This window comes from Anser cygnoides, chromosome 2, assembly GCF_040182565.1.
Source record: "Anser cygnoides isolate HZ-2024a breed goose chromosome 2, Taihu_goose_T2T_genome, whole genome shotgun sequence".
NCBI classification, from domain to species: Eukaryota; Metazoa; Chordata; class Aves; order Anseriformes; family Anatidae; genus Anser; species Anser cygnoides.
The window spans coordinates 24,485,185-24,510,040 of NC_089874.1; the positions used below are offsets into that span (position 1 = coordinate 24,485,185).

At 37.6% G+C, this 24,856-nt stretch overlaps 1 protein-coding gene across 4 annotated transcripts in view; it reads left to right on the forward strand.

Annotated features, from left to right (window-relative positions):
- CDK14 (cyclin dependent kinase 14) overlaps positions 1 to 24,856 on the forward strand; it is a 328,969-nt gene that overhangs the window by 187,578 nt on the left and 116,535 nt on the right. For all 4 annotated transcript variants that reach the window (XM_066991698.1, XM_066991699.1, XM_013187015.3 and 1 more), the window contains one exon: positions 9,623 to 9,716. In XM_066991698.1, the coding sequence (XP_066847799.1) occupies positions 9,623 to 9,716 (94 nt within the window). The remainder of the gene's footprint in view (positions 1 to 9,622; positions 9,717 to 24,856) is intronic.

Genomic DNA, 24,856 nt, shown 5'->3' on the forward strand with positions numbered 1-24,856 from the left:
ATCTACAGAACTCCTTTATTTTGAGGAAAAAATATGTACTGAACGAGTTTTTAAAAAGTATAATGATTTGTTTTGTAGCTTGCTGAAGTACCTTTGTTTAATTTGTGCAGCCTAAATTTAGAATTATGATTATGTTAAAATCTAGAGGTAACTGTAAGATAATATAAAAAAGACCATATGTTTTTCAGACAGGCTTTAACAATGGATAAATATTATTTGTCAGGGTAATCTTGAACTGTTTAGTAGTACTGAAACAGTTGACCAAGCAAGAGTATTTTCTTTGTTGAGGAAAGAAACTAAGCATGACGAACTTGTGTTTGTTCCTGTAGGTGAGGTCAGAGACTGTGGAATAAAAGCTCTATTTTCCTGGAAATCTCATCTAGTTTTGCCCTGAAGCACTATAAGTGTTGACTCCTAGAGGCAGGCGTTAGAAGCAGCAGGGTTGTTTCAGTAGAGGAGGTTACAGTGAATAAATAATAGAATATCTAATGCTGAAGAGAACATTTAATATAACTGGGCTTCTGGCTGCAGGGTTAGTTTATCAAGAGGCAGGAAAGGGTGGGTGAACAAACATCTCCAAATGTGAACCTTGTGATACTGCAACTGCAGAGAGGCAAAGGCAGCATCTGTCTGGTTTTCTTCAAGTCATTCTCTACCTCCCAGATCTAAAATCACTTTTCCCTGCATCTCAGCTTCTCATCGGTGCTAAAATTGTCCTGTTTTCCCAAAGATCAGTTCAACCTGATGTCTTCACAGACTGCATGCAATCTCTGCATCCCATCTGCTCCTGACGTTTTGCAGTCATCCCAGATACACCTCTGACGTTCTCAGCAATAAGCTCGACTTGCTTAGGGTAATAGGAGGTAGACATAAATAGTTCTTTCTGCTCATCTTCTTATAGTTCAGTCAACATGTGCTTAGTTTTTCAGAGTCCCACATCTTTTTGTATATGTGTACGTGTGTCTGAACTTCTGAAATACAAATACAATGACAGAAAATATGGAAACCACTAAAGAGAATTTTTAAATGCTTTAACAGAGTAAACTACTCTATAAGTCCTGAAAAATGTTTTTTAGTCAAAATAGACATTGGATTTTTTTTTTGCTGTTGCTAACATTTACCAATTCAAAAAATGATTACACTTTGAATTTAAGGCTTTTTTTTGTTTAACCAAACAAGGGATTTTTAAACATTTTTGATTCTCACTGAAACTTTTTCCATGAAGAAAAGTAGTTCACTCAAAAGTTTAACAGCTCAAAAATAGATCTGTTAACATTCCTGCCAATAAATGATTTTAGTAAAAGAGCTATTAAAAGGTCCCATCAAACTACGTGGTATGACTGAGATAGAGATCAAATTGTCATGCAGCTAATTAAAAGCATTTTAAACTTACTATAAATCCAGGCTGACATTGCCTTCATGATCCTATGGGCAGCAGGGAACATCAAGGAAGGACTCAAAATGCCGTTTCAGGACTGAAGGTCATTTTTTACAAGGACTTTCAAAATAAGGCAAGAATACTGTGGAAGAACACAATAATTATATCTTCAACAATATCAATAAATGATGTCCTCTTGTACAGAACACTTCATATAGGTCTGAAAAAGATCCAGGTGCTCAGGGACAGAGAGCAGCGGGCTTTGTTTCAAATGCAAAATGAAGTTGGACTGCATTAGATTTGTATCACTGATAAAAGATTCTGCTGCCCTATACAATCTGGTGAACTATGGAAACCCTAGAAAAAAAAAACACCTAGTAATGCAGTTTCTTTCACATGGTAGGAATTTATGTAAAGGCTGAGCTACTGCCATATCAGGTTTTCACTTCTATGCTTTGCTGGGTTATCTGCAACAGCTCTTCCAGTGTGGTGGCGAGAGGTGTCGTTCTGTCTTCAGGCCACTGATGCTTGTTTGGCACATCTCGCAGGGAGCTCTGCTGGAGCTCCGGCAGGCTTGGGGTTTTATTCATACAGCGGTTGTACATAGCTGGGCCGTAATTACATTAAAACTGCTTAGCAATTTCCCAGAATGGGAGGAAGGGAGAGACGTGGAGAAACCTATCTTCCATCAGATACAAAGATAATTTGGTAATTTGTTATCAAAAGTGTGTTTGTAGCATTAGCATTTTTATGCAATTACTGGCATTATGTCCTTATGGCAGATACTGTGTGCTCTCGCGTGTCCTTATTGATAATCTACATTATGACAAAACTAGGCAGCCACTTCACTAAATATTTAAATAATGTTGAGGCACAAAGCACAGCTGTTTTTCCATTTAGGAAAAAAAATACACAACAGGGTCTTTGCTGTAGGCGTGATAAATGACATTTCATGGTGGTTCCCAAGGAATGGCAAGTGGGGCTCCTATTGAGTAGAAGACCAGCTGCATGAAAAAAAGAGTCCAAATATTAACCACTGGACAGCGGCTAGGAAGCAGGTGGCAGAGGCTGCAGGCTATTTTTACACTTCATTTGCTGGTGTACGGCATTAGTAACTAAAAGCTAATGATCCACACACTGTATTACATTCTCCTGCTTTCTTTTTAAATAGCCACTGGCAATAAAATAATATTAATGAAGACATACATGCATTAGTGGTGTCAGAGTAGTGATGGAAATCAATGCAGTGGGCTTTGTGATTTACTGCTGACAGCATATGATACAGTGGCATTGTGTGAATGTGTTACGCTACCTAAGACTGAATCAAAGAGTTGTGATAACCTTTGATATGCTTTTTTTTTTTTTTCCTCCTCTTGATGAGGACTTACTAGTAGCTTATGAAAATGGCTTTGCATTGCCTCTGGTGTAACTTTTCCTAATCCTTGAATTTTACAGTCCTTTGAAAGTCAATCCAAGGAAAATAAGCTTCAATAGATAAAGGGCTTATAAATTACTAAAAACCATAAATAGGTAATACAGAAACATAGGGAAAATCCCAAAATGAACCTATTCTGTTTGTTCCTTACAGAAAGAGTTTAGTATAAGTAAATGATGTAATTTAAACAGGTTATTAAATCATTTTTGGTTCTGGTAATGCATGTACTGCTACATCTGGGTTTCTTAGATCAGGAAGTCACTAGGGATGTTTTATTTTGAAGTGCAGCTGGCTATAAACTGTGTTTGCTAACAGCTGGCAATTTTTTGCATATCCTGTTTTTCTTTTAAAAATACACTGTTAGTCACAATTCAGGTAACATGGCCATACTATTTTTTAAATTCAGTCTTAGTAACTAATCACTCTTATTAACATCAGCTGTGTTTAGTGCTGTGAAAGAAATTGCTTATAACTAGGCCAGTCAAATGTTATGAAATTGCTTATTAAATCACTGTTATTTAACTTTGTAACGTCTGGATCGATAGACAAAGTCTTAATTCTGATCTTTATCTAGGGAAAACTATTCACATGAAGTTTTTCTATTCTATTATTAAAAAAATAAATGCTGTTTTTCAGGTACATGGCACTTTCCACAAATAGCCTGCTCTGAGTATAGATTTGAGTGTTCACTGTAATTCCATGCGTGCTTTCATGAATATTTGACCAATGAAGACCTATGACAGTAATTAAGTTATTTATTATATAAAAATGAATCTTGCATTAGACACAGGTGCACCAAATTATGTTTTTACACAGGGGAGATTACAAAGGCATCTTTATCCCATATCTGCTGTAAACAGTTTGCAGTGAAATAAATCTGAGAGTAGGAGTCCCCATGCACACTGAAGAAATACTTCGTGGGGCCCAGGAGACAAAACAGTGTAGGGTAAATTAGTTCTTTTGCCCTTGATGTTCGTTATGATTGTGACTTCCACTCCAAAGAAATGCTAATCTTCAGGATTAGGATATTAAGGTGAGGGTATTGCAGTAACTGTCAGGGTATTGTTAATTAAACTTCTCTCATTGTCAGTGAGCTCTTCAAAAGTTTTATCAGCTGAATTAGCTTTCGATTGGAAAATTCTCATGGGGTCTTATTCATAGAAAGACTGTGCGTGAGGAAAAAATTTTTGTCTCTAGGAAAGGCATTTCAGTTCCTGTCTAAAAATTACTTTTATCCATTTGAAACATGAGATTTACTATCGTTTTCACACAGCTAAAAATATGTAGCGTATGTGTGTAAGGAAAGTACTTCATAAAAGGTATCTGGATCCATGGGAGGAAAAGAAAACCAGGAAGAATGTGTTGAACAGGAAAATACCTTATGGCAGGATGTTGTTTAAGTTCAAAGGTGATTTTCTTGATTTATTTTATTTTGCAATCTTCTTTTACAGAGGAAATGAGTCTAATTGAAAGATTCTAACAAAAAGTAATTAAGTACAATTTAATCCTTCATGAATATAATATTTCTTAATATAGAAATTGAAAGTTTCTGTCAAGGATTGGGTGACAAAAACACTTTCCAGAGCTTTTATTTCTAGTAGTTTAGAGATACAGGCAAAAACATGAGCACCCTATTCATTTGTAATTATGGTTAGTTCAAGAAATCCTGTGAACTATCATGCTTCCGAGGAATTTATTTTTCATTCATTGTATCTGCTTTTTGTGGAAATTTTAATATTGTTCTTTGACATTATGGAAGGGAAATTTTTGCTTCACTCATTACAATTCTCACATGGGAAGTAATTCATTTGCATTACGCCCCTATTCTTTGCTCAGAAGAATTTTCTTTTGCTTTTTTAAGAAAAATTTTTTAAGAAATTTTAAGAATTTTTAATTTTTTAAGAAAAATTTGCTTTTTCTTATCTCTCATGGTATATTGCTTTTCACATATCAAATATGAGTAATCATGAAAGATGAAGTCCAACCAAGTTCAGTGTCCGTGGCATTTGCAAGAGGCAATGAGCACTGTCTGGACCACAGAAGGGTCCATCTAGACATCAGGAAGCACTTCTTAACTGCGCAGGTGACAGAGCACTGGCACAGATTGGTCAGAGAGGTGTGAAGTCTCCTTCCATAGAAATCATCAAAAGCTGCCTGAACATGCACCCTACTCTGGGTGGCCCTGCCTGAACAGGGGGCTTGGATCAGATGGCCTCCAGAGGTTCCTTCCAACCTCAGCCATTCCGGGATTCTGGGATTCCATTCTATTCTGGCAGTGTGCCATTGCAGAACAAAATCAGGTTTGGTCAATTAAAGAGACAGAAATCCTTTGCTTTTCATTCCTTTCCCCCCTCAGAGTTGTCATAGTTCTGTTCATAAGCAGGATCATATAGGAACATGACTTTTTTTTTCTGAATAAATCTGGTAAGATAAAAGCCTCTGTGCCCTTCCAACATGGACGTAACAGGTGGATTTAATGGAAGAAGTTCCACCGTTGCTTCTTGGTGATGAGTCCATAAAACCAAGCAGGCTTCTTTTTTTATTTTTTTTTTATATTATTTTTTTTATTACGGTATATTTAACGGTGCAAACTGCACGTACTTGGGAAAGTTTGTATGAAAATTCTGCTGTTATTCTGTATTTCAGAAATCTTATCAGGAGGAATTCTGGAAGCGGTTACTTGCTTTTCATAAAATGCTTTCCTCATCCAAATTTTTCACACTGAAACAGCCTTCACAACCAGATACAAATCTTATCTGAAGAGCGAATATACAACTTTGCTATGAAGAATATGCTAAATGTCATCACCTGCAGTGAGCCTGTTGGAAAGCATTGCAAATCTGTTCAGGGCAAAAAGTTCAACAGTTTTTAACATATATATTAAGTGTTCCCCGAGTTTCCACTCAGGCTTTCTATAATTTCCATTTAAGTATAAAATAAAATTCAGTTTGGAAACAATTCCTCGTTCCAAAGTGTATTTGTAGTCTCTTTTACAAATCCACCAGGAAAAAAATGGAATATTAACTGAAGGGGAAAAAAAATAAAAATCTTATAGATTGTACCTCACCAGGGAGCTTTTATGTTATTTTCTTGTAGTATTCAACTACAAATAGGTTGTAGATTCTTCTTGTTGCAATAAGGATCTTTGTTGTACAGAGACAGGAATGGAAATTCTTGAAGCAAAAATATAAAACCAACCTCCCAGTAAGCAAGTTAATTTTAAGAGAATAAGCTCTTGAATTATAAAAGTTGTGCTGAAAAAAAAAAAAAAAAGGAAGGAAAAAAAAAAGGAAAGCAGTTTTGTGAGGCATCTAACTTCATTTTTACAGGCTCATTTACTGTGTCAGTTCAAATGCAAGAGTAACTCATTTAGCTGTGCTATTAACTCTTACTCCTTATAAGGCTGTTGGGTGACAGCCGGAGTCCCAGCAAATTAGGCAGGACAATAGAAGAGCAATATTAGATGGTATGGCCACATATGGTCTCATCAATACATCAATAGGTTTAGTCATGCTTTTTGTCATCAGAGGGTAAGCCACACATTTCAACATTAAATGGCTGTCACGTTTACTTTGCAAGGTTATCCTGTGCTGTTCCATTGGGAGGATCTCTGAAAAAAAGTCTCAGAATTAGCAGCATTTGGCTTATTTATTGAAAATCAGAAGTCCTGTGAAGAAAGTAGGAAAACTTGATTGAAGGCACTGAAATCACACAAATGATTTCTGAAAAGCTGCCTGAAAATGACATTGTACAATGCTATGTGTACACAAATGATACATAAATAACGCATCCTCAGAGATGCATGCACATTGCAGCCAAGTTAATTGGTTGTAATTCATATTTCAAGATGTAATCTTCACATCGCAGAAACTGGAGATGGGAGTGATCTGTGAGATCATCTTATGCACCCTACTGTTAATGCAAGTCTAGTCCCAGAAGAATATTCCTAAGTGTTCCAGCTTCTCTAGTTTCATGTGACTGTAACCGTGGAGTTCCCAGTCCTTTGGGAGGCTGGGGTATAGCACAATTGTTAAGTGTATTTTTCTAACATAGCCTAAAATTTTCATTTCCTAAATGCATTTTCCTATTTCTGGTTATACTGCCTTGGACCTACCTACAGTTCTGGGAACCATTAAAATCCTGATCAATTCTTTCCTGTCCTTCATTTTGCATAATTTTAAATACAGAGTCGTCATGTTCTCCCTGTCCTTCCGTTAGCCAAGAGTGACATAGTTCTTTTAATTTTTTTCTTACAAACCAGTTCTTCTGGACTGTAAATAAGCTTTGCTTTGTTCAAAAATTTCTATAACCTGTTTAATGGTTTGTGAGGTCTACAAAAACAAGTTTAAGTATAAAGGCCTTGCAGAGGCTTTATTTCTATTCAGGTTCAAAGTGTGTGCATTTAAGTTTTGTGATTCAGGGATCCTACCATATATTTAGTTTCTACTTGCTAAGAGCCTAAGACAAAACTCATGGAGAACTCTAAGGCATCCAAAATACCATTCCAGCCATTCAAACTCTTTGTGATATTATAGCTTTCTATGTATTTCATATCAGTTCAATATCATATTCCTCCTCCCTCCCTCCCCCCCTTTCTTTCTCTTTTCTAATATTCATTTAATCTTTTGGTGGGCTTATTCTTCAGTGTGCTGGATGAGTGCCATAAGCTTTGAAACAAAGCATAGTTTTCAAGTGAGCCAAAGTGAACAGCAGTCCCCCAGCTCAAACCTGGAAGCTTGTTTATGTTTCTCTCTTCAGTGATTTTAATAACCTTTTCATTTTTTTTTAGTAGTTGTTTATCTAACTCCTCATTTCAGCTTATGACTAAATGGAGTACTACGTTCTACAAGAGTCCAAGCCACATAATAGGATTCTTCTTTCCAAGCAGGAAATTTTTCTTCAGTGGTGTGTTTGCAGTTCTTGGCTCACACTTGTGTCAGACCCACTAGTAATGGAAAATTTTGTAAATAGATTTTGGGAAAAAAAATGAAACAATCTGGCAAAATCTTCATGTTGCTTGTACAGTATTTCTGGTCAAACAGCTAGGTGTAGTTTCTCTGCAGATAGCAGTACATGCCCTAAAATGATAAACTGGTTTAAACAAATGCCTACTTTCTGGTTGCAAGAATAGAGCATTAATCCTCTTTTCTTTAGTCTAAATTCAATTGTTTTATTTTTCATCTTGAATAAATGGCTCCTGACTACAATCTTGAATTTTTCCTTGCCTGAGATCCTGATACTGTTTGTAAGGATTTGACTAAGATATATAGTGCCTACCTGTGCCTAATGAAGCACTAACCAGAGTGAATGATGAGTGGCAGTTTAATCAATTCCATTCATTCAGTAACCAGTAGCAGCATATGGAACATAAATTTTAACCTTTCTCTTTTATAAACACCTGAATTTTTCCAAAATTGGACCAGAGCTGTGCCTTCCAAAATTTTCTTCCACTTTTCCAATGGCTAGGGAGAAACTTTGCTTACTGTGTCTGTGCTTTGGGATGTAGAATTAGAGAATAGTGATGCATGTCTAATTTTCTTTGTCAGGAAATTTGACTCAACGCTCATTGTCTTGGAACATAAAATTATTTCATTATTTGGTAGTGGTCAAAGCATTCAGAGATGAGTAAAACATGGCTTATCTTCTGATAATCTTCATTATAATAATTTACTTCAAAAAAACAAAGTGAAACCAGGTGTTATTGTTAGGATTTTCTGAGCTAAAGGGGACAGCTCACAATTTAAGGAAAAAGTGGTACTGTAGTTAGCTTTGGGAATTCTTGGTTCATTCCAATATATATTTTGGGTTATTGACTTGGTATTTGTGTTGGGTGAAGACTTCTTGTGTGGTTACTTACACAGGTGTGGGTATATGACATACATAGTAGTTTGCTTGTGTAAGTTGTACATACATGGAAAATTGTAATTGAACGAGTGAAAATATGTAACTGAATTCTACAATTTGCAATTACTTTTTGCTGATGGAACAAGCAACCGTTGAGCTCTTTTCATCCAGAAAAGAAGCAAATGCAAATTCATAATCTCTCTTGCTTCTCAGATGCGGGAAGTCCACAGGTAATCTGAAATCTGAGTTAAAATCCTTCAGAAACTTTCCTCAAATCTTAAGAATCTGTTAATCCATTCTTTGTGCTGTGTAGTCTTCTCCCCTGATTTCCTAGTACTTCTGCCAGTGGCTTTAAATGAGTGGGATGAGGGAACCCTGGTGAAGTAGCTATTGGAGAAACTAGGGAAAGGAGCTGTAAGAAGGTGGCTGTCGCAGTGGTGAGAGGAGGGTGCCTGTGGCTGCAAGCCCATCCCAGGAGTCATCAGCATTTGGGCAGTAGCTTAGTTCAATGGCTGTGAGCAACTACATTCTTTTTTTACTCATTTTTTCCCCAGACTTTATCTCCATCCCAAGCCCTTCCAGTGTGCCTCTGTGCTGCAGTCCATCCCTGTTCAGCTGCTCCCAAGGGTGCTCTCTCAGTGCCATTCCCACATCCACAGAATTTATTTGGGAGTGTGAGTGTGCTGCCTGGGAAGCACTCATACAGACAGGAAGCTGTTGCTCTGCCTTTATTGGTGTCAACAGCTACTCATCCATATTCCTCCTATCTCTACACTTAGCTTTCAAACACCTGAAAAGTGAACTAATCACTTTGTATATTATGTTTCACAGCATTGATTTAAAAAGTAATAATAATAAAATACATTATTTAAATATTGGTGATGGAGATAAAAGCATTGTTAATAACTGTTTAATCTAAGATAAATCCTTCTAATGTTGCATGCTTTCTTTTTTTCCCTCCTTAGGGGAGTGGGATGTATCTTTGTAGAAATGATTCAAGGGGTCGCCGCTTTTCCGGGAATGAAAGACATTCAAGATCAACTTGAAAGGATATTTCTGGTGAGTTCTGTACTGCTGAAGGAACATACCTAAGACAACGAAGGTTGATTGGTAAATGTTCATATATGTTTTTGTGTTTTATTTTTTATTTTTTAATTAAATTGCTGACAGAGACAAGGACAGAAGCTTAGTGCACTAACGAGGTGCAGTTTGTATATTCTTGAGGACTATGTAGTAAGTTCACATCTTGTGCAATATTATTTTTTTTGGTAAATGTTTTTCAAGTAATCCACAGACAGGTTTTTATACAGTTATGGAAAAAAGTTTCCCAAGTGTAAGTTAGTGGAAATTGAGCCAGTTTGTCATGCTCACTTTGCAAATGATCAAAATGAGAACTTGGTTGCCCTTTTAATGTTATACTAACGTAATGTCAATGGGAAGTATCCTTCTGTGAGACAGACATATAAAAAGAAAAGCAAGATAGAAAATGAAGTGAGAAACAGAATGGGAAATCAGAAATCATGATTATATTCAAGTTCAAAAGGAGTCTTTGGCTGCTGTTTCTGCAGACTGGTTGGGCCCTTCATAAGGCGTGGATAACAATATGGGTGGATTGCATGATGGGAAAAGTATTCTAAGAGCAGCTGCTTCTTCAACCTGTCAATCTCTGTTTTGATTCTGACCACAAATTTAGGAGGGAAGCATGAGTACACCCTTGCTTTTATAGATTAATCCCTCATAAACCATTGATTTCAAATGCAGAGGATTTATTTGAGATTCTTTTTTAGCCCATGGGAAGGAAAAACAATCTTTCATATTGTGTTCATAAAATTTACATTCTTCATTTCATACAGACTTGCCTGTATTCTCTCTCTCTTGTGGGGACATCAATGAATTTATCAATTTCTTTTAGGAGATACTAAAAAAAAAAAAACCACAACTCTATAAAACAAGACCTCGATTGGTTGTGATATAGAAATGTCTCATTTTACATAAAACATTTTGTTACTCTGCCCACTTGGCTAATACTGTGAAAAGTTCTCTGCTAAGGAAAAACAGTCGTGCTGCAATGTACCCAACAGGAAACTGTTGTGAAGGGTTTCTGTGACATGTCCAATTGCTTTTTTTGGTTTGCCAGCTTGTGTATTTCAAGCTAGCAACTACTGGACCAGTTTTAGAGTTCTGCTTTTTAAAAATTATTATGCTTCTCACTTACTGGAATGAAATTTCCTCCCAGGATGAGTTTTGAGGCCTGCCAATTTATTAATTCTGTTTTCAAACTGCAGCTGCAAATACTGAGAACAGAGTTGAAATAGCAAGGGATAATTTACTGATCTTGTTTCTTTAATTTGGTCTTTTACAAACCTTAGAAGAAAAAGATAAAACTTTGTACTGGAGAGTTTTATGATCTGTTGTAAATCAGAGTTAATTTTAAAATCCCAATTAATTAGGCTTTCTAATGGAAGAGCCTAGTTATCCTTAGCTAAATAGTTTCAGTGAATGCTTTCCTAATATACTCTAAGCATCATTAAGAATTTGTTATCTATTTAAAAGTTATAAAACTAAGGATTATTCTTGTTTGCTTTTATACTTGAACAGAAGGATTAAATTCATCCATTCTCCAGTGAATCATGTACAGTATGGTAGTTAATAGCCCTGAAGTACAAAATTAATCAGGTTGTTACACAAGATAACTAATAAGATTAGCTTCCCCACAGTGAACACTTACACTGCCATGAAAGGACCAGATCAACCAATAAAAGATTTTTCTCACAAAGTCTTTCTGTAGTTCACCTTTTCAATGTCCATGTGTTTTTCTCGTAACGAAGAAATCATCATCTTTGAAAATGGTGCATGGTGTGGTCCACATCAGCACTTCTCCTTTTGGTCTCTTCCCCTCTTCTAAATGGTGCCATTTGCAACAAAAGGTGAATTAATCTGTCTCATACCTGTTGTCACTGCTACCAGTCATAGTGACAGTGACTTCCATAGCCCTTAAGAGTCCAGGCTGCTGATCAGGACCTGTTACTTTGTACTAGGAAAAGTTACAATATCATAAGAAATAATATTCAGGAAAACTGAACTTAATTTAATGTGAATAACAGTTTAAAATTCCTAATGGGTGGTTGTTTTCCTATTGTATAATTCTCCATTGTTATGTAAATGAAATTAAAATATATTATGTGCTATATCAGTGATTATCAAGTGCAAGTCAGAGAGATTCTGTACATGCTTTTGCATATCTCTGCCATAGGCATTCCTTACATATCTACATAGCAAGAGTAGATCCCATGCAGCACAGCACATACATTTCTTCCTGGTTATGACTGATGTTTGTTTATGTTTAACAATGGCTTAATTAAGTGATTGTATATAATAGATTAGGAAAAGAGGTTGATCTTTCAGTAATCTTAAAGAACTTATCTATGTAAGCATGTTTCCTGACTTTTATTATTTTAAACACTTGTGGATTTTTAAAAAGAGGAAAATAAACTGAATTTATGTTTATGTTACAATAGTTTCATAAATGTTCTCAGGTTCTGTTACTGTAATAGGCCTCAGTAAAATAGCAAGGATTTATAAACCAGAATCTGTTCTCTGAAACAGGACAGCACAAAGGAGGCACTGACACTATGAACAAGCAAGCTGCAAGTTGTTATTATCACAGTTTGGATCTAATAATATGAACTCTTTTTCCCACATATAGTTAAAAGTGTGGATATTTTAAAAACAAAACAAAACTGTATTTACTAAATATCACAGAGTCATAGATTGGTTTGAGTTGGAAGGGACTTGAAAGATCACCCAGTTCCAACCCCGCTGCCATGGGCAGGGATGCTACCCATAGATCAGGTTGCCCAGGACTTCATCCAACCTGGACTTGAACACCTCCAGGGATTCTCTGAGCAACCTGTTCCAGGGCCTCACCACCCTCTGGGTGAAGAATTTCCTCCTAAAGGGAATAAAAGGGAAATCACACATGTAAGTAGGTTGCTTTTTCAAAGAGCTCTAACAGTGAATAAAACATCTTAATGCAGAAGTGATTTGGCTTAAGTATACTGTTACATCTTTACTCATACTTTTTTCCCGCTTATTGGGACTCAGGTTACTTCCTGGATAGAACTGCATCATACAAAATGAGAGAGAAATTTGTAACTACATTATGTAAAAGCTAACAAGTCTTTTGCCTTGAAGTATAACATTAGTGATGTGTCATTATTGTTCCCCACATGTATTCCAGCATAAGTGAGAAGATCCTGAAGACTATTTCTTTTGCTATTCTCTGAGATAAGCAGCTTGAACTTTTGTTGCAAGGTACTAGATCTGCTGGACCAACAATCTGATAATCTGAGCACTGCTGTTTAGTCTTTTAATATGTGCTCAGGAACGCTGAAGCTTCATTCAGGTACTTGTGAGCAGCAAAACCATTCTGGCCTGGTAACAGAAAAAATAGGAGGCAATCTGTTGGATCAAATAAAGCTGCACAAAACTGGGCAGCTTTATATGGCTTCTGATACAGAGTAGCTATGTTCTTTATCAACAGTTTCTTCCTTTTGATCATTTATCATGAATTTCTGTAGATGCAAACATAGAGGTTTCCTGTATCAAGGAGAACCTGCCATTGCAAATATGGCTTTAATTATGTCTAGAAGTAAAAGCCGCACCAAATGCCTGCACGTTAGCCTTGCTCCCTGGGGAACTGACAGCTCCTTGGATCTGATGATGATCAGCAAGAATTAGTCAAGTGTTAAAGCTGCTTACATGGGGAAGCGTGTGGTCTGCCTGTGCGCGCCCTACCCTGAGCCAGACTGGAAGCACCAGCTTGGTTACGGCTCTGGTTTTGATGTAAGGATATGCTTTTATATGCTTTTATACTTGATGCTCTTAACAGATTCAAACCAGATCACTGTTGAATTGCTTGTGCTAGCTTTATTTTTCTTTTAGAGAGATTTTTTTTTAAGTGGGAAGGTATTTCTGTCTCCTCCAATTTTTGTGAGGTTTCTGTGAGCTACCACAGATCAAAGTGAATTTCCCTCTCAGGCTCTGAAGCCCTCCTGATAAGGGAATAATCTGTGTGTTGGCTGAACTTCAGTCTTGGTGCCAGCTACACTAAAAATTACATTGCACTGGGAGAGTAATGCACAAACAGTTCTCCTGATACTTTGCAGGTCTCTGCATGGGCAGGGCAATGGCACTTAAATGATATTTTATCTGTAATTGAGCATTCACTCTGCAAACAGGCTTGTTGGATGGGTGCACTATGCGGGAGATTCATGCCATAGGTGACAAGGCACAGTGGGGAGCGGAGTTTGCAGCCAGCAGCTCCTCTCCTTCCAGACATGCATATTGCAAAAAGTAGAGAATTCCTCTCTGTTACTGGATCCTATTGGTCTGTTGGGTGCTGTAATGCACAGTATTAAAAAGCAATTAAAAGAGAATCATATACGTTTGTTGAGCCTAGCAGCCCAGTATTCCAAAGGGCGATGCCAAAATTGCTTTCTTCACAGAGCTGTACAGCAAAGACTCACAAGAGTTTGCGATTTCAGGTAACTGTGAAAAAATGGGATTTTCCTTTTAAGTGGAACTGTAAGTATTGCATCTGGTATGGAAGATTTAAAAGGCTAGCATTATATTCTTTAATATATATTTATAAATACATGCCTAAAGTGTCTTGTGTCATGCAATGAAGGATTGCAGACAGTGTTTCCTCTCAGATCCAAATGGTAACAGGCATTTGTGAAGCTGTAGAGCGTCCTCTCTGTAGTTCTGTATCTGAAGGGTTGCTTCATGTCAGGTACATCCTTTAAAGCCAGAAATAATATATTTTAACAGGCCTCAATTTCATTTAAGCTTATGACAAATACATAGGAACCACGTTGTTTGGTACGTTGTGTTAATGACGTCTTTTGGGAAGCAAACAATGCCCAAGGGAGGAGTACTTTTAACTATTTTTATTTTTATGTTTTGAAGTTTACCTGAGTAATGAGATGTTTAGTTTCCTTTATTGGTCTTTTATTCCTGTTTCATTATTCAGTGCACATTTTTTCTGTCAGTTGTTAAACACTTTGGCCCTGAAATTCAGCTTGTTCATATCAGACAGAATAGACATACCTGTGAGGCTGAACCTGAACTGAAATTCCATTTTGTGTAGGCATGGTATCTTTGGTGTCTTGTATGTTATAGATGATGAATCAGATTCAAGAAAAATTATTCATCTTTGTGAAATGGATAGTTCTTGCCTGGTGGAGGGAGTTCTGGTTTCTTCCTGTCTCTCTCCATTTCCCTTCCACCAATGACTTCATGATGAAAACAATCTTTTTTTTTTTTTTTTTGAAACTGTATTTTACTAGAAACCTGACTGCTGAGTTCTCTTCTAAAACAATGTGTAAGTAGAGCAAGAGGAGTGCAATGTGTTATATCTTGCTAAGGAATTTACCTCTGCTTCACATTACTATAGCAATACACAAAATATTTAACTTCTTTACAGCAACACTGAAATGAGTTACATAAATAAAAGACTCTTTGAGCTGTAGGTCTTGTCTTTGAAGTCATTAACATGTATTCAGTATTTTGCAGTAGTTGCCTGCAGGTTTTGCACTGATACCAGTTTTACATGGCTCTTCTGTTAGAGCGGGTCCAGAGGAGGGCCCCAAAGATGATCAAGGGGCTGGAGCACCTCTCCTACATAGAAAGGCTGAGAGAGATGGGGCTGGTCAGCCTACAGAAGAGAAGGCTCTGGTGGGACCTCATTGCAACCTTTCAGTACTTGAAGATGACTTATAAAAAAGATGTGAAGCAACTCTTTGCTCAATCGGATAATGACAGGTCGAGGGGGAATGGTTTTAAACTCAAAGAGGGAAGATTTAGGTTAGAGATTAGGAGGACATTCTTCACTCAGAGGGTGGTGAGGCACTGGAAGAGGTTGCCCAGAGAGGTTGTGGATGCCCCATCCCTGGAGGTGTTCAAGACCAGGTTAGATGAGACCCTGAGCAACCTGATCTAGTGGGTGGTGTCCCTGCCTATGGCAGGGGGGTTGGAACTGGCTGATCTATGAGGTCCCTTCCAACCCAGGCTATTCTGTAATTCTCTGGGCTTTGTCTTATGCCTTCTGCCAAACTTTAAATGAAAATAATTCTGAACTAGTAAGAGGTGAAATAACTTCAAAGTGTTATTTCAAAACTAAAGTAACTCTTCTGTCTATCCATGTGTTGTAAAGGATTGTGGATTTTTAAGAGATTTTTTTTGTAAAGATTTTCAGCTCCAGATTTTCTCTCTCTGACTGCACTATATTGTTTACTGTATCACTGCATGTATATTCTTTTTCCCTTATAATAGGGCACAAGGTATTTGATGCTAATTTGCACTTACCGCCTATAAAGAAATTCTGTCCTCACCATGTCCGAGTAGACATAATCTGTGCTTTTCTTTCCCTTATATCATTAAACATATGTGGTATTGGGCAAACAAACTCAACCTAAGATTTAATGATAGCAATCATTTCAAAATGTAGGAAATATTATTGAGAGATATTGCCTTGACAGTAATATTGTGTCAGAAGAGGAGGCTTTAAAAAAACATCGGTTATACCTTGCACTCTGTTAGAAAAGGTGACAAGAAACCTCCCATTCATCTTGTTTAAAGTGATGAAAACACCCAGCAGTAAGTACATGATGGACACTTACGAGGGAAACTACCAGCTAGCAGCAGGAGTGAAGAGGGGGAGGGAAAAAATAAATTAATGTACGACCCCATCATTGACTTTCAAGGGGTAGTTGGATGTTGGGCCAGCCAGTCACACAACCATGTTGGTTTTGGTGGCTTCCTTTTAACATCGGTGTCGTCTTTTGCTTGTGGAAAGTTGTTCTCATCCAGCATGCTAACTCTGAGCCAAACCCTGAGCGTGGCTGAGATTGCAAGAGTTTGGCTCATTATCAGCTTGGTAGTGCAAAATGTGAAGAGTAATTGGCTATCAGAAAAAGAAAACAAATTAAGACATGGTTCAGTGAAACACAATGGTTTTGTGGTTTTCTTTGGAATTGGAATGTTTCTTCAGTATCTGCCATATTTCAGTTGCTGAATGACAAATGAGCTATAATTATAAAGAAGTATTGTTTCTTTTCCAGGCTCTCCTCTGGCCTTCAAAAGGGTGGTTACAGGCAATACTTTGAAAAAATGTGCTGAGACTCTGCTGGTGTAAATCAGCACAGCTCTAGTTACTTACGTGTGTGTCACTGCAGGCACCCTCCTTGTTGGCCCCATACATCCTGGAAGCAAATTGTGCCCATGTAAAATCCTTCTCTGTGCAGGTTGTGTCCGTATGTGTTACAGAGTTTGTTATTTCACACTCTTTTAGATGCAGGTAACACTGAACAAAAGTGCCATTTGTGTGTATTAAAAATTGAATTGAAGCCTGTTCTGAACCATAGTGGTTATCCAAAATTTTTGTTATCCAAAAACTTACTCTGCAGGACAGTATTGTGCCGTGTAAAAGCATAGGCCCATTCATAAACCTGTTCTGATGTGCTGGCTATATATATACTAGGGAAGATAATAAATGGTCATACATTGAGTAGTCATATTGTCTTCTCTTTCCATTTCATAAATAAAGGAACAATGTTTAATACACCAGAAACTTCTCTTTCCCCTTCCCTCTTTCACTTGTATCTAAACTGCATTTCACATGCCAGAAGTGGGTTTTCTGAAGAGTATCTTGATTGCCAAAATTGTTGCTTATAATCTGTAGTTCAAATTCAAACGTTCTTAATGTTGGAAATGTTTAAAAATCATTGTGAGGCAATTTGAGATGATGTTTTTAGAGACATGTTATGAGAACATAAGATTGATGTGTCTTACCTGTCTCCATGTTTCCTGAAAGACGTCAAGACTAATAGCTGATTTCTCCTCCTCTCCTAAGAACTGATAGAAATATATAGAATTTTATTATCATTGTATGGTTTGCATTTCAGGGAAACATCCCATTTAAGCCCAGTCAGTAGGAGCCATGCATGTGCCAGAAGTCTAGTTTGCAATAGGGCTAATTTGAATGAAGATGGACTTTAATACCCGTTTGAGTGTTTCCTGTATCAGTGCCCAGGAGTATATCTTAATTTAGAAAGATGCTGAGCACTTGGGAAAAGGTTGTCTTCAACTGCCACTGACATTTCTACAAGCTGCTGATTCTCAGTATCTTTCTGTAAACTGAATGTGAATCTTAGATAAGCTTAGCAATTTAAAGAGATTTCAGGTTTTCAAAAGCTAACGTTAGTCTGCCTTGATTAGGTCAGCTGCTTTTCTAATTGGTTAAGTGGCTGTGGCTAAATAACCTATGCATTTAATTTCACCTGTTTAGAAAGTTTTATATTATTTCACCTGAGTTTTAAATATGTATATTAAAATGCTGTCAGGTAATTCTTGTGTCCACTGTTTGTGTGTTGCCATTATGTATGTGATTTGCATAGAGAACAAAAAATCAAGAGAACAAACCTCTCCTGATTTTTTTTTCTAATTGCCTTTTTATTGTTATTGTCTTTTTACTATAAGAGAAAAGTAACCAACTGAAAATAAGCTGCATTAGTTTGAAACTGCCTGGGGAGTAATGGACAAAAACAGTTTTACGTGGGAAAAAGAAAGAAAAAGATCTAAAGAAAGAAAGAAAAATATATTCTTTTTCATAAGATGTTCAGAACAAGAGCTTTCATGCAGAAATTGAGAGTAGGAGAATTACCTGACTAGGCTCTTAATGTGGTAGGTATTTTTAAGTGATTATGAAATAAATAGTACCAGAGTATACATTATTAAGTTTAATTCCTGCTGCTCTTGTTCTTCCTTCCCCAGTCTTCTGAGTTCCCTATTTAAAATAAGTCACAGGCAATACAAAACTGGATTCTCTATTTGTCAATTTGTCAATTACAGAAAGAAAAATGCCCACTTTTCACTATTTGTCTTTAGAGTGCATATATTTATCACTGCATAGCAGTATTTCTGGCAGTTGAGGTCTGTTTCTGAGTACATCAGAGAGAACTAATAATATATATGGTGAGAACATAACGAGAATTATTCACAGTGCTTTTTCTGGGCACAACATGATCCAAATAGCTGTGGTGTAAACTCTAAAACCTGTCAGTGATGGAGCAGAAAAGCAAGAGGTAAATTCTTAACAAAGACCGTATTATGGTGCAGAGGGTATGTTCTCACAGAAATATGGTAGCTTTCATGATAGTTATGTCCAGAGGAGAAATCAAAGGAGTTTTTTGAGGCATCTATTTATTATGCTGAAAGTTTTAGATTAGATTTTTGTAGCTTTTGTTCGGTGAGAAATCAGTTGACCATATAAACCTTGAACTTGATTAAACTTTACTGTGTTGTAAAGAGGGACTTATGTTTTTAAGATAACATTTGCTTAATTCCTTTAATGATACTTAAAGTTATTCTGCAGTTATTCTTACTAAGATAATTTTTGATGTGTTATTAGCCGAGTACAAGGCTGTGTGTTTAGGACATCGGTCTGAACTGATCCAATTCCCCAAAAGTGTGTGGGGGAACACACATAGGCTGCCTGGGATGTGCTATCGTTAGGATTCAGGCTAATGGAAGTTGTCACAGCCATCACACTGTCTTCCCTTCTCTTTTTCTCTCTTTCTAGTTCTTCATTCAAACACACCTTCCTTCTGGCTCTGCCATTTTTCTGATGTTGGTGACTTCCTGTTTCCTGGAACTAAACCATTCAAAAAAATGTCTAAACCTTTTTGCTGTGTTAGTTTTCTGCTATGGTTCACCCATGAAGCAACCTTTTAAAGCAGTACCACTCCATGATGGATGGTATTGTTTAAGGCTTCTGTCTGAAACTACATCAAGCCAAAGCCTTCTGGTAATATCTGGTCTTACCCCTGGCTGTGTGACTCTTCTCTCCTATACTGGCACTCCTGCACAGAAAATTGAACGCTTCCCTCCCAATAGAATGTTTTTAAGTTTAGTAGGCAGAAACGGCAGTACAGCATCAAGAGGCCACTGCTATTTGTAGTCTACAACCATGTAAAATTTTTCTTATATTCTTAAGTAGCACTCAGTTTTGCTGCCATGGCATTGTCTGTTTACAAGGGTGTTATTTTTGTGGCTCCATTTATAGGCTGGCAGAAGCCCTGATGTAGATTTGAATACGCCAATGCAAGAATGGTTTTGCCCATACTTAGCTGACAGCATCAGAAAATTAATGAGCTATAAATAATAGTTTAAAAAAAAAAGGTAACAGTAAAAGCTGTATCTAAATTCTGTATAGCCATATTCACAGACTTTGCTAGTATAGTTTCTAATAGTGTTGGAGAATACAGCCCCTCAGTTCCTTAATCTTTCCACCCTGTAGGCCTCCTTCTACTGTGTGTGGTTCAATGAGACTTGAGAGATCGTTGAGTCAGGTTTTGTTCTGAAAGCATTTTTAGTGTCAACTGCTTTTCCTGAGAGTTGCCATTGTCAGGAATATAAATCAGCAGGTTTGCTTTAGGTAAGTTTAAGTGCGTTCAGCTGGTAATGTGGAACTGTGTCCACCCTTTCTCACACATTTTTATAACATTATTTTCTGTTCTCGTGTATGAAAAGGTTATGTTTACTGTTAAGAAAGTACTACTCATCAGCTCTTGTACTCAGCCAGCACGTTCACTGTGTGGCTGAAAGGAGTCAAGTGTCAGTGTTGAATAGTTCTAGGAGGAACTTGGAATCACCTTTAAAAACAGATGTGCTTTAGTTTTCTCTTGTGTTATATGCTGTTAGTTAGTTCTGTCTTCTAGTAGCTTATTTCTGTTCAAGAAAGATTCAGGAAAAAACACAGGGATAGACAAATAGATAATTTTATAGAAGGGTATAAGAGGAACCTTCTTCAAAAGAGAATTAATTGTACTCATTTTCAGCATAGAACATATATTTGTTGTTTTCCCTCCCTCTCTATATCCAGATGTAATTGTTTTACAGCAGCTCGTAACTGTGCTCCTCTCAGACGAGAAAGGAAAGTTTCAGAAATTTTGTATCGCTAAAATTTTGTATCAGTAAAATCAGAGGGAATGCAGACAGGGATTTTGTCAGTCTGTTAGCTGTCCTTTGTGTCTCATCTTGGTGTGCACATATACAACGGGTTGCCGTAGTTACTTAAAAAGAAGCCTCAATAATTTGGACACTCGAGATCCTGGGCATTTTGGTATAGTCTGCTTTGGGCTGATAACTAAGACATTTGGTGGATAACATTGCTGTGCTGCTCAACCAACTGGTCAGAGTGCACCGGTACTGCTCCTTTCTCACAGGGAGGGGTAGAGACACAGTCCTGCTGACCTCCCTTTATCAGACCTCTTTATCAACTACTCAGCAGTGCCAAGGGTAGCCAGGGTAAATCCTCTTTTGTTTGTTTTACATAGCTTTTTGTTTGTTTTGTTTTTGTTTTTCCATGAACTCCATGCAGTACAATATCATATCAAGAATATTTATCAGACCAGTGAATGTAGCTGAAAACTCAGAATAGTGAAACTGCAGTTTCCTAATAGAGTCATCTCTTCTTTGGGCTTCATTTGGTGCTAGTACTTTCAGTGCAGCTTCCTACCACTTTTGCCTTACATTATCTTCCAGTGCTTTCATGTTTTTGTTGCTTTTGCGGCCTTTTAACTTCCCTAATGATAAAATCCTGCTGCTAATCTGCATTCCTCACACAGTTCAAGAGATCAACTGCACCTACACTGTTGAGAGGTTGATTTTTCTCTTTAACTTGTGTAGTTAGTTACCCTTGTTTCACTGGTATAACATCTCCCTTTGTGCTAATTCAGTGAGGTCTTTAAAACTTACCTATGAAGTGTTGTGTTTTTTCTGTATAATTGCAGCATTGCTCATGTTAAAGAATGAACATAGCCATTTTAATATTCTTGTTCCTGACCCCTAATCATTATTCAGCCTTTCATGTTGTCAGTATTTCAGGCCATACATTTATATGGACCTTAATATGTCGGGGGTGGTGGATAAGCAACTGGAACTCCATTCTTTCTCATCCTTTCCATCATTACTGACTATTAGTGGTTCAGAAGTTCTTTGTCACGCCTGTGCTAATTTTCTTTTCTGAATTTGCACATAGTATTTATTTATTTATCTATCCATTTCTCCCTCTGCTTTTTGCTTGTTTCTTTGTCTGTGGGTTTTGTTGTTGTTGTTGTTTTGTTTTGTTTTCTGAGAAAGAGTATACCATGGAATGCAGGTGTTAAGCAGGTCTGGATACATAGATATGTTAAGCAGCAGGATATGCCTTCATTCATTCACATGTTGTCATCAATCGTTTTGGTGCAAGCCTTCCAAATTCCTTTTGGAGTTGTAAGCAGTATGTTCTACAAATCTTCCCCAGTCCTCACAGCTCCCTTTCACAGCCTCCTTCCCCAGTGAGTAGAGAGGAACAGTTGCTTTTCAGCAGCTCCAAGGAAGTCTCTCCCTTTTGCCCAAAAGAGAGTCTGCAAAGAGCAGACTGCCAATGTGGCTGGCTTGTATGTGGCTTAAAGCATGTTCATATGGAAACAGTAGATGACTACACCCTAATTCCTCTTGCCTGGTGTTCTGGAGAGCTCAGAAGTCATGCACAAAGTTACCGAGCGAAATAATGTCAAAGAAAAATGGGTTCACTGAAGCTGTGAGTGCAGCTGCCTCTTCCAGTTGAGTGACACCTGCTTCCACCTTCATTTAAAAAAGCAAAATGAAAAGTCTTAGGCCACCTGCCAACTGATTGTTAAAACTTCAGTTACTAAATAATCAATAAATTGCTAAATCTCACAGTTCCCAATTTTCAGGAAATTTGAGTCTCAAAATCTGGCACTCTTTCAAAACTCACTTTGTATCTCTACCCTCCCCCTTAAATTTCTCATCAAAGAAGTATTCTCAAATTGTCATTTCAGAACCACATAACATGGTGGTTTTTCCTCAAATGAAACAACACTGTAATAGGACAACAGATACATTACTACTTAATGGTAAACAGAAACATAATTGGCTAAAATCACCTCAATTTCAGCCACAAGGTGTTTGGTGTTACTGTGGGTACCACTTCTCTTTCTTGACTGTCCAAAACTCAGAACTTTTTGGTCAGACTGGGGAAGTCTGCAGCAGGGTTCTTCTGGTGTTACGGAGAGAGTGGCAGGAGAGGAGAGAGCGATCTGAAAGGGATGTACTGATCATCCTGGTCACAAGCAGCATCCAGCAACGGAGTAGTGGACCCCAGGAGGAGTTCCTGTTATCTGTCATCTGCAAGCAAGTTCTGGACCTCCATGTTACTGTGGTTGTCTAATGTATTTGGTATGTCTCCAGGTTCTTACCCATGTGAACATCTAGGCATGGTGTCAGGGAAAAGAGCCCATCATGCTTACTGGACTTCCAAGGAAGTGTCTAAAGAAGGCACCAGGGAAATGGGTAGATGTTCTGGAGAAGAATTCACTGGAGACTTGCAATGTGCTCTGAAGTACAGTGTGCTAGCTCATTAGGCTGTAGTGGAAGATACAGGTTATGTTCAGCCACAGCCTTCCTGTTTATTTTACTGTGTTCTGGATGAGAATTAGCATCTTCCTCGTATTCTGCCCTGATCCTACTTAAAATATCCTGGCTTCTTTTCTGGCCAGTGCCTGTCCATCAAGATAGGCTGGCATTTTCCCCAGTTTTTATTTTTTATTGTGAGAATTTTCTACACTACTTGGAGACTTCCATTTTTCATTCTGCTTGCCTGTTTTGTTCCTATGATTCAGAAGGACAGTCAGAAGTATAAAACTCTGGCTTTTATAGGAGCAAAATATTGCTGTTTGGAATGATTTCTGAATGCACCAAGTATTGTGCTGCAGTTTGGTGTAGGTGGCACACTTGAAACTGAATCACTTGAAGTGGTTTTTAGTGATAAGGTTAGATGTTTTTAAAAGTGATTTGAATTGGGAATTCTGATGAGGCTCAGTGCAGGAAATCATCAGGATATTTAGACATCCAGAAGTGCACTTATGTCCGCCACATATACCCAACACAATTGGAGCTCATTATTAATGCACTCACTGTTTCAGAAATATTGCAACACCTGGACCCACACATTCTTCAAATGGCAGCATGACTGGCTGCCTTCATTTACCGCAGAGTGAACAAATGGCTGCCTAAAAAAACTTGACAGAATACCCACTGCTTCACTGAGCACCATGTGGCTGCATGGATCTATTCAAAATTGAGATTATTGCAAAATCAAGACCTTAGTTGGCAAAATAAGGACTTGGAAAACTCCTGGATGATCTGATTTGGTTCTAGTATCATGCTGTTCTGTGATGCTGAGCACCAGGCTAAATATACAGGTCTCGGTATATATTATCTCCCAAGGATTCTTAGGGGAGAAAAAGAATTTTCTTGATATCACCATTTTTTTTCAAGCCCCTGAACTCAGCAGTTCACTTAGCTCAGCTACGATATTCTGTCTGACTTAGTACAGCAGCTTTCCTTTGCACTGCAAAGGTACTTCTGTCATGTAATGAGCTTCCATTGTGCGTGCATATGTTGTTGCTTGTGCATGAGGAATGACAGGTCCTGGTGTAGTGTCATAATGAGATACACTCATTCCTCAGATGTGTTGTGGCTGGGCACCAGGCCAGGCAGGAAGGGTTTCCAGTATCAAAGAAGTAGAGTGCTTCACTGCTCGGAGTGGGATTTTGCTCTGCGAAAATGTAGATTGGTTTCTGTGAAAACTAAACCGTTGGGGCAGATCTTGGTGTGGTGATGGTACTTGTCAGGAATGGATCTGATCTTAAACATGCTGATTTGGTCAAATAGTTGTAGTTAAACAATGTAATACTGAAGAAATGCCATTCTATTTTAAATAGAAATGTTTTATTTACTAATTTTATGGTGATTCATAGGAATTTGCATAAATTAGGTGTGTTATTTAAATAAGATGTCTGGCTTTAAGCCTTTAGGTATCCGAATGAAAGGGTGTATCTTTGTCCATGCCACTGAGATTGGACAGCGGTGCTTGCTCCAAAAACAGCATTGTTTTTCTGATAAGCCAGCATTTCAAAATAAATAAACAAAACAAAGAAGAAAGAAAGAAAAAAAACCACCAAAATCACCACCACCACCAAAAAACAACAACTGTATAGTGCATACCAGGAATTCAGATGAACCAGCTGCTGAGCCAGCACAGCAGGGCTTGTGGAAGTGTGTTTCATAAA